Below are 10,202 nucleotides of genomic sequence, written 5' to 3'. Positions count from 1 at the left end.
AAACGAAGACATTCGGTAAGGTAACTATGGCTAGTTTTCGTCATCTCTCTAAACTTGTTGATTCCAGCAATTGATATTTTTTCGTGGTTACTTCGGATTTGCTCAATGTTACAAAGAATTTTGTCTGTTATTACGATTTAATATTTCAATATTACAATGTGTGTACAGTTGTGGAAGTTACATTAATATCTACAGTAATTTATTGAATATGTAGATACATTTACTGAGTCTGCATATTGATGGGGTCGACTTTGGGTTCTGAAAAAGTAAAAAAGTATCGATCTAAAGTTATGTACAATTATGATTGTATGCTTTGCAGATTTCTATTGGTTGTTACATTGATTTAAAAAATCTTACAACTGACTAAAACGTGACGGCGCAACTTACCGTCAAATTTGAACTGCGGGAATTGAGTCAGGTCTACTCCACCTCCACCGCCAGCGTGCTTTGCCGCCTTCTCCAGCTCTGATTGAAGCTCTTTAATCGTTTCAGGGGAAGCATCTACAAGTGTTTTGCTACCTCTGAATGGCACGTAAAGAAAATTCACCGGTAAGTCAAGTTGTTATATCGAGCTATATATGTGCTTGACGGTATTCGATGAAAACAGACCCAAGCAGCCAAACTTACGTGTTCTTGGACTTGTATTCTCGGATTTTGTCAACGAACAGTTGCTGAATTGGGTCGCTGGCCTTCTGCAGTGCCGGGGCCAAAATGCCAATGTTACGTTTCAGGACCTTAGGGACCTCCTTGAGTCCGGTAGCAAGGCGGGAGCTCAGCATGATTGTCTAATAGAATTGATAACGTAAATATGCAATTTTTTTTTTTTTTTACTTATGTCGCTACTTTATGACCAGGTCGAAAATACCGAGCGAGCGGCTCCCGGAATGTGTATATTTTATTCTCGAATTGGCCAGTCTACGTTTCGCGGATAAATAAAAGTGACTATTATATAACAAAATATATAACTAATATTTTTAGGTTATGGCATATAATCAATATCTAAGAATCCGAAGACAGCAGACGATAACAGTGACACGATAAAAAGTGTAGATGAAACAGATCCGTAGATTAGTTGACCTCAAAATCCGTCGTTCTTCGATCAACTTTCTCCGCATTAAACTTACGTTTTACTTGGTTTTATCCCCGAAGAGGTTTGAGAAAATTAAGACAAATCAGCTGCGCCTAGCAGAAATGGCTACGACTACGGTAACCGTTGACTTCCGGTTTTACGAAAAAAATGTAAAAAAAAATCTCAAATTGACAAATAGCAATATTTACCGTTCTACGAGGGCGAGAATAAGAAAATTAGATATCTCTTTACTTATTTTCTCAAACTATTCTCACCCCTGTCGCCTGATTGATATATATTTTCCGCGTTAGTTGCCAGCTTGACTAGCGCGGTGAATTCAAACGCGTCAGTCAGAGCCTCTCGGCCAATAGGAAACGCCAAATGGCGGCCGGCGTGATCCGAGGGACTCGACCAATCACGACGGGAATAAAACGGCCGCCCAACCAACGAATGATCGCGGTAGTTTTCCCCGGCCGAGAGGCGATCCGTATTTAGTTTCATTCATGAACGTCGAGACACACGCAGCCATAATATTTAATCTGTAATCTGTATTGTGTACGTACGGTGTGGAACGCGTAGTGGGTGCTCGATGTGCGTGCGCCCCGTGGCCAAGTTTAACTTACACGTGATAAAATAACCCGTTGTAGTTTCACCGATTGTGTATTGAAGTTTTTCCGTTTCAATTAAAGCCGCATATCACTGGTTATAATTAATATATTGTGTGTTTCGTGCGTGGTATTGTTCTGTTCTCTTGTTTACTATTCTCTCGGCCTCGTGACACGGACCAACCGCTTCGAAACTCCACAGGTATGCATGCATGCTTACACATTCATGTGAACCACGCGCCTGTCCCCCTCGCTGTATTTTGTAACAACAGACCCTTCAACCTTGTCGTAATTTTACAGTTGTGGCTATACTTGCATAATTTCTCTTCAGAAACTCGCTTCACTCGTCAGTCAAATCGTCTCTTGTCTAGGGTTGCTGGTCGGTTAATAACAGTTGAAAACAGTATATTAGCCTCGGAAATAGACGTATATTATATCGCGACGATACGAAGAAACGGAAAGTAAACAAGAATAAGAAGAAATAAATAAAAATAAAATAAAAAAAAAAACCAGCTACGAAACAAAACACGATCCGTGCCCACGCTCTACGTTTCATCACCGATGCTGTGAAGGTACTCGGGATAATTCAGTTATGTATGTATATATTTGGAAAGAGAAAAAGTAACTTTGTTTAGAGTTTTCTCGATGTAAATAATAAGGCTTCTAGAGAGGCCGTCTCTTCCCTCCGTTCCAAGTCTTTCATTTTCTTTTTTCATCTCTTTTTCCTCTCACATCAGCTAATAAAGACTAATTTTTATGGCATTTGACTCGTGGAACGTCGAGGGGAGTCGTCAGTTACGTTCAACGCGGTGACTAACAACAAATAAGCAGCGCGATACGAAATTTACAGTACTTATAAAAATACCGACTCTCTCTCTCTCTCTCTCTCTCCTTCTCTTGTCTGCAGTCATGCGAAATTGAAATGTTATAATTAAGTAAGCGCAGGTTGTACGGACGGCCGAATGTACAGCACGTCTAATCGCGCTGCAGCCTTTTGTTTATCTTCTGCGAAGGCTATTTTCGATCGCCTGTATCTGGGCGAGCTTAATAGAGGAGAGAGACAATACGTTGTTAGCCGTCTAATAATCCAGCCCTTGTCATACGATATACGAGATATTATATGCACCGATTTCTCTCTCTTTCTCTTTCTCTCTTTCTCTGCGTCGCCCCGTCGTTCGCATGACAATGACATTGATTGTGAACGTATATATCGTATGAATTCGAGACTCATTTCTATTGCGTAATTCCTACTATTTGCGGTATCTAAAGCGCGCGTCTTACGTCTCTTACCCGCAGATGCTCTCAGTTTTCCAAGTAGGTATGCAATGAAATAGAAATAGCTGATTCATCGAATATGCAGTTTGAAAATAGAGAAGAAGAAAGACGAGAGACTCGGAATCGTTGCCAACGTTAGCCAAACTAAACATTGATGGAAATGAAGAGAAGAAAGGAAAAAAGAAAAAAAAAAAACAAGCGTTGTACGGAACTAGAACTATTTCAAGGCCGAGATTCGTTTCCAAAGTTCAAAGTAAATCTAATAGTAAGTTTAACACGTTCTGCTTTGTTTCGATTCGTCGAATCTTGGCATATTTCCTGTAAAATTTGAAAATTACGATTATTCACGAAAGCCACGCAAAGCCTTAATCTCGAATTCGAGATGGAATTAGAATCGATTCTTTCTTACGGTATCTGGTATGCAGCTGCAGCAGTATTTTTTTTTTTTTTTTTCCCCCGATTATGAAATCGCGGTTGGCGTTTTCTCGTGTGCCGGGCAAATAGCCGCCAGCGGCGTTTTATTACAGACGCACACGTTGCACTTGAGAGAGAAAAGGAGAGAGAGAGAGAGAGAGATTCGGGCGTGGGAATCGCGTGAAATGTTTGACAAATTTCACCGCCTGCACTTCATAAACGAGGATTCTCCAGTTCTGTCCTCGTTAGGAGTCGCGCCTCGATTTTTTTTCATCGTGTAGATCACTCGGAATGTACTTGAAAGAAAGCACCTGAAATTGCAATTTTTATACATCACAATTTACATTTTTTTTTTATCATTAGGGGGGGGGGGGGGGGGGGGCGTCGATTGTCTAAATCCAGAATTTAGACCAGATTCTGTATCGGTATCGGCCGCCGCCATCTTAAATTTATATAGTTTGGTTTGAAAAATGTCGACCGTAGGAGAATTGAGTTTTCCCAAACAATTTACGTTATGATTATTTTTAGTCAAAATTTGAATATGGCCGAGTTGTTTGACTGAAAAAAAATTGTGGATTACGCGGATGACTTTGTTGCTGCAAAATGTGGTAAAAATTATGGATTTCCACCACCGATACACCCCCCCCCCCCCGCCCGTTCCCAAAATAATTAGAAAAAGACAATATGGCGGTGTCGAAAAATTGAAACGTCAAATCTACGTTCCGACTGAAATATCACTATCGAGGGGAAAAAGCAAGAAGGAAGGAAGGAGGGAAAAGAGGAATCTCGAAGCGTGAAACGATTCTCGCCTCTCTCGATCGCTCTTGGGAAGTTTTAGAAGCGAGGGAGGCTTTTTGCACGCGTTATTTTCTCGACCTGGCAACGTCGCCCCGACGACGACGACGAAGAGGAGAGAGAGAGAGAGAGAGAACTTCTTTCTGTAACTAATCTTGAATTGAGAAGACCGAAAACGAACGACTGAAGAAAAGACAGGCGTGATGATGAAAGATTGGTGTAAATATGTCTCGTACAAGCAAGCAGTTTGTTTACCGTGCTCGAGAGAGAGAGAAAGAGAGAGAGAAAGAGAGAATGAGAGAGACGATTATTATTCATGTTTAAAACAGAGTCACGTATTATTTGGTCGAACATTCGAATTTATTGCTATTTTAGGACTATTTATATCAGATCTCAAAATCGATATTTTACAAGCCTTCATTCTCATCGAAAGAAATCATTTTTTTTTTTGTTTGTTAAGCGTTTCAAATTTTTATTAAACAAAATGTTTGAAAAAATTACACTTTTTAAAAATAGAGTTTTCCAATTTTTCATGCCTAAGTACAAAGTTGTTCAAATGAAATTATATGGTGAAAACTTTCTTTAGAGTGCGTTACTCTTTGTCAAATCGTTTCAGAACTTTTAGATTTAAATTGATGAAGATATTTTCAAAATTGTCCAAGTTACGATAATTTTCTTGCAAAAATTTCACGAAAAAAAAAAAAAAAAATAATAATCAAGTAAGATTCTTCGTTTCAAATCGTTGAAAAAAAATTTGGTAAATTCGTTCGATTTCGGCGTTCACGCGAGGACTCATTTCATTCGAAATGTTATTGGGTACAAATTTTACAAGAGATTGATGTTCGCAACGTTAACGTAAAGATTCATTTTTAGGAAAAATCATTATTCCGCAACTGAAATATCGTCTCAAATTTGAGTAATCTATTTTTAATAAGCAAATTGTGTTCGGGTTTTGAAAATTAAAGTCCTTTAAAGCGGTTCCAAATATTCAGAACAATGATTTTAGTTTCAATATTTCGCTACGTCAATTGGATACTTTTGATTTCTTTTTGTTTTTTTTGTTCATATTTTTTATCACATTGGTATCGTTAAATATTTAATTTTCCTCCTCCAAAACTGCGTACTTGATATCGATATTAACCTAAACAAATATCAACATTCAATTGACGGTTGAAAGAAAGTGAAACGAAAGAAGGTAAAATCAAGCAATACGGTGTTTCGGTGAATTTTGTTGTTGTAATAGAAAGAATTTTTCCAACTACTAAAACAAAATAAGACCGTATTTACTAAGTTTGTTAAACAACAATCAATGTACAGATCTTTTCGTCCTCAAATGTACAAGCCCTGTATTTTATTTATTTATTTTCTTGTAAATTCTTAGAAAAAAATCATGTTAAACTCAACATTAACAGATACTATTGATTTTCGATTATTTCCCCGCTAATTGGCCGATGTAATTATCGCGATTATACAGAACTAATTGACGTTAAACACAATTCTCGAGAAGAGAAAGAAGAAAGGTTTCTCGGAAGGTTTTACACGCTCGTTTGTGCGTACGTGTAACGGCTTGAAACCTACGCGTATATACACTCCGTGTACACGTAAACATTTTTTCACTTGCCTCCGGGATGTAAGGCAGAGTTGGGTCTGCGACAAGTATAAGCGGCTCGTTTCTCCGCGACGTGAACCCGCATATCGGCAAGTAAATGAGACGATGAAGAAGAAGAAGAAGAAGAAGAAGGAGAAGAAGGAGGAGGAGAGCCCGCTTCTCTTCTTTAAAGAGATATTAAATTTCCCCGTCTTTTTAAAAGGCGTCGTCTCTCCCTTCCTCCCTAAAACAATAAGGCCACTTTTTAAACATATACAGTATATTTCAACGGCCCTGCGGGTTTGCCGCAGGCCTGCAAGCTCGAAAAATAATTCGATATCACTCGTGCGTTACGCGGGGAGTTTTTTACAGCAGGTAAAAGTCGGGGAATTTCGAACATAAGACTGGAATTTTAATTTTTTTTTTCTTAAGAAATAAACTCGTTCTTGTACGTACGTTACTTGATATCAAACCTCCTTTCGTTTTTTTTTTTTTTTTTTACTGAAAGTCGCTGGCTGTTTTTTTTGTAAATTAGTAGTCGGACAGTAAATTAATTACTAGGTAATATGTATTAATGTGGAAAAAAATTGTCATTAATCAGCGGCATATCTCTTGGAAGGTTAATGAAAAAAATTCCAACTTCAGGCTGGAACACCTTGAATGGTCAGGGAATTTCGGGTTCCAAAAAGCGTACGAACCCGTGATTTGGAATCTAAAATATCGAATTTATACTCCGCGATCACTCTTTAAGGGGATACTTTAAGTCGGAATTTACCGACGGAGCAAAATTTCACTCTTTTTCACCGTTATCAACGATCAGCGTAATTGTACGATAAGAACAACGATGTTGAACAAGTTTTTCGTTACGATAATTGTATTCGGCGTGGCGTTTTCACATCATTGATATTCGTAGGGTTTGATAAATAGTAAAAATAAGTTGCTGGTTTTTTGTTTTTTTTTTTTTTCCTTTACTTTCACTCGTGTGTTATTCCCGTCGATATTTTGACTTTAAAATTGCGTGATATGTTTTCGCGTACAATGTACGAGCACGTTTACGAATAAAATTGCGAGTAAGCGATTTTCATCGTCGCGACAGACACACTATACGTCTTTTATTCATTCTACGTTTATTCTTATTCTTCTCATTATGATTACATCCGTTTGAAAATCACGCAGAACTATTCTCTTTGATGTTTCCGTTTTGTTTTCATTTTTTCACCTTGCTAAAAATCCTCGACGGCTTATTTGAAAAGATATTCGTCTGTAAACATTGAGTCATCTCGAATATCTCTTAATCGGTTAGAGTTAGGAAAATTTTAGTTTGGCACTTTTTTGTAGTGCGTGAAGTTTCCTACAAGAATCCGTGTTTTTTTTTTTTTACATATTATTCAAATGGAAAATGGAAAAAATAAAATAGGCATATCTAAATATCAATATTATTGATACTCTGCCGAAATTTTGATGCGCGTTTAAAAGAAGAACAAATTTTTTTAGTAGATCTGCCAATGAATTTTTCTTTGTAGGGATTTTTTTTTTTTTTTGTCATGGCACTTATTACTTGATATATTGATACATTATTTTACAAAAAATGCAATGTTTAATCCAAGTTGTATATATTTTTACAAATATATGAATGGCGTACAGATGGTATATATATATATATATATATATATATATACGTCGAGTTCAAGTTCAGGAAAATTTTTTGTATACGTACATGTGTATAAAAGCACATCAACAGATTGTAAAGATAAGATAAAGATTTGCCGCAACGTGTCTGCAGAGAAAGATATGAAATCGAAGTTGAATATTGTGTTTCTGTATTATACGATTAGGTTATATAAATCGCAAACGTGAAATATAAAATTCGATCGGTAAATTGCAAACAGGTGTCGTCAGAAAATTTACACACACACGCACAAAATAGCGCACTCATCATTTCGCTACTGGAGAAACAATCGACACTCGGCTGATGTGTTATAGAATAATATTTTTTAATCAAAAAAAAAAAAAAAGAAATCTGTGAAAAGGTGGTCTCATAATACATGTAGTATTAATTATTCACGTGTCGTTCAGAATATCGATTCGTCATTAAAAGTCACGAGCGAAAATCGTTGCAGATATTATTACATACCGGGAGAATCTCTTGAAAATTGAAAATCAACCGCGCATGCGCGAGTTTTCGGCTGTCAAACTGTTTCTGCCGGCGATACAGTTGATGCGAATTTTCGAGGTTAGGATCTCAAATAATCGAGGCAGCGACTCGGAAAGGTTTCGGAAGCATTTGTTGTCGGGTCGGAAAGTCGATTCTTCAAAGAACGGTCGGAATTTAACGCTCACGCTCTTTGAAAATTCAAACGTACACATTTTGCGCAGGTTGGCTCGCCTGCGTCGCAGTCAAGAATATCGCCGCGGGAAGATTTGGCCGACCAATGAGATTGAATTACTTGGCGCATGCGCGGTTCATTTTCAATTTTCAAGAGATTTTCCCGGTTGTATTAGTGTTGTTGTTGTTATTATTATAATCATTATGCGTAGGTATACCAAGTCGCTTGTACAAGGCTAATAATTTATCTTGTGCGATATCTTGTAATAATTCATCAGCTTAATAACGATATCGTTGAATCGATCTATCTCGTTCGATTCTGACTACTATCTCTCGTCGTTGTTGTGTCACGTCGTTATAAGTTATACCGTGTTCGAGCACATATATATATATCACAAAGCTGTGATTGCGAATTCAATTCTCTTGTTGTACGATATATTATACATATAACTGTAATACCGATAGATTTTTTTTTTTAAAACATCCTCATCGCTTTTATAACAACAACTGTATTATATACCATTCAACGTTTAATGTTGTACGATCAATGCTATTTATGGATAAAACGTTATACATCGCTGAACAACCACTCTGTGTGTTATTCATATCGGATTATTTTCAGTCTCATTGTCCGATAACATTCCGTATAACATACACAGATTGTGCAATATTTTTCCTGTCACGGTTCGATAATATCCTATACATATATATATATTTGTTTCTCGGTTTTACTTTTCTTTCTTTTTTTTTTCTCTTTCCATATACCGTTTTCACCATTTCCTCGATTCCTTATCGTGTTAAAATTATTCAGCTAAGGATAAAACAATGAACTTTGGAATTCTTATGATTTGTTTCTTTTTTATTTATTTATTTTTTTTTTATTTTATAGGTACCGAGACAATAATATACAAGAAGACTGTGGTATTATTGTATAAAATTAAACCCGCTTAGCTGCGAATTCGTTGAAATTACACGCTGTTATTACATTGAATATATATATATATATATATATATGTGTGTGTGTGTGTGTGTGCGTGATATATCTGTTTACACCCTTAGTCATCGTTTCTAAACTTTGTCGTCATTGCGTTTCTACGAAGCTGCGGAATAGAACGTGTTCCACAGAAACAACAAGAAAAATTTTTGAATCATGCGCTCTTTAAACTCTGATTGCAGCGGCAGCAGCAGCAACGAATAGCCTTGTCGTTTATATTTGTTAATTATTGTTTATTTTTTCACACGGACGTGGAAGTCTTTTTCTATTATTATAATTTATTTCCCTTCGTTTCGAAGTGAAACGTTTGACTAAATATCTTGAGAATTTGTTCGTCGAAGGATAAGAAAAACGAAGTAGAGATAAAAAATAATACATCAAATGCCTGCAAACTCAACTGTATTCGGAGACGCAAAATCGTATTCATAATATCGTTGTATATTGTCGGAGAGAATTTCTTTGAAATTTTCACCACGCGCGTTGAGAAATTAAAAATACTACACATGTAAATCCGTTGTTGCCTGCTTTTCCGTTTGAGTGGTAAAAATCATCATTGAAAATATCTTAGGAATTTAGGAATGCGGGGCACTAAAAATGTGACTCATTTCGTTCTTGTCGAAAGGTTTCTTTTTTTTTCTTTTTTTTTTTTTTTCCCCCTCCTCCCTTCTTTCTTTTCCATTTTTACACAGCAGAGATGGGTTCTCGGATAGGAAATCGGTTGTTGTACTTACGCCAGTTTCGTTTACAAACTTATACCAAACTAGATAACATTCACTCAGGTACCTGACGGTCGGTTTTTATAACCTGAGAAGAAAATCGACGTTCTTCGAGAGTTGATTGAAGTCGGCACGGTTTTGAAGTTGGTTAGTAAAGTTAACAGAGAAAGAAGCGTGATGTAAAAAAAAAAAAAACAAAAAAAAAACAACAAAAAACGTTGTTTTACAATTTCAGAAGAAGATTAACGAGAAATTGGCTCATCGAAATATCAACATCTTATCATTTTCACAGACTAGACTTCCAAGGATCGAAGTAACGATTTTTTTTTTTTTTTTGCCAAACATCCATCGTTAAAGCAAAACGTTGACCAGCTTCAACCTCGTCGATAAATCGAATTCGAGGGTCGTTGAGGTTCTTTT

At 36.7% G+C, this 10,202-nt stretch overlaps 2 protein-coding genes across 2 annotated transcripts in view; one reads left to right on the top strand and one right to left on the bottom strand.

Annotated features, from left to right (window-relative positions):
- Positions 1-118: 118 nt before the first annotated feature.
- LOC124303800 (ATP synthase-coupling factor 6, mitochondrial) lies at positions 119-1,242 on the bottom strand. Its single transcript, XM_046761471.1, has 4 exons — positions 1,125-1,242; positions 628-785; positions 388-521; positions 119-258 (listed from the first exon to the last, which is right to left on the bottom strand). The coding sequence occupies exons 2-4, from the start codon at positions 777-779 to the stop codon at positions 221-223; spliced, it is 324 nt and encodes a 107-aa protein (XP_046617427.1). The 5' UTR covers positions 780-785; positions 1,125-1,242; the 3' UTR covers positions 119-220.
- Positions 1,243-1,579: 337 nt separating this feature from the next.
- LOC124302807 (protein C-ets-1) overlaps positions 1,580-10,202 on the top strand; it is a 146,886-nt gene continuing 138,263 nt past the window's right edge. Inside the window, exon 1 of the mRNA XM_046759360.1 lies at positions 1,580-1,876. The gene's annotated coding sequence lies outside the window, so the exon portion shown is untranslated. The remainder of the gene's footprint in view (positions 1,877-10,202) is intronic.

This window comes from Neodiprion virginianus, chromosome 4, assembly GCF_021901495.1.
Source record: "Neodiprion virginianus isolate iyNeoVirg1 chromosome 4, iyNeoVirg1.1, whole genome shotgun sequence".
Taxonomy (NCBI): Eukaryota; Metazoa; Arthropoda; class Insecta; order Hymenoptera; family Diprionidae; genus Neodiprion; species Neodiprion virginianus.
The sequence above is the reverse complement of the archived record's forward strand: the minus strand, read 5'-3'. Positions and strand labels throughout refer to the sequence as shown.

Excerpts from the sequence above, each read along its gene's own strand:
- LOC124303800 (XM_046761471.1), bottom strand. The coding sequence starts at position 779 with ATGCTGAGCTCCCGCCTTGCTACCGGACTCAAGGAGGTCCCTAAGGTC. Across the intron at positions 522-627 it reads GAATACAAGTCCAAGAACAC|AGGTAGCAAAACACTTGTAG; the intron begins GTAAGTTTGGCT and ends CGTGCCATTCAG. Across the intron at positions 259-387 it reads CCCGCAGTTCAAATTTGACG|AACCCAAAGTCGACCCCATC; the intron begins GTAAGTTGCGCC and ends TTACTTTTTCAG.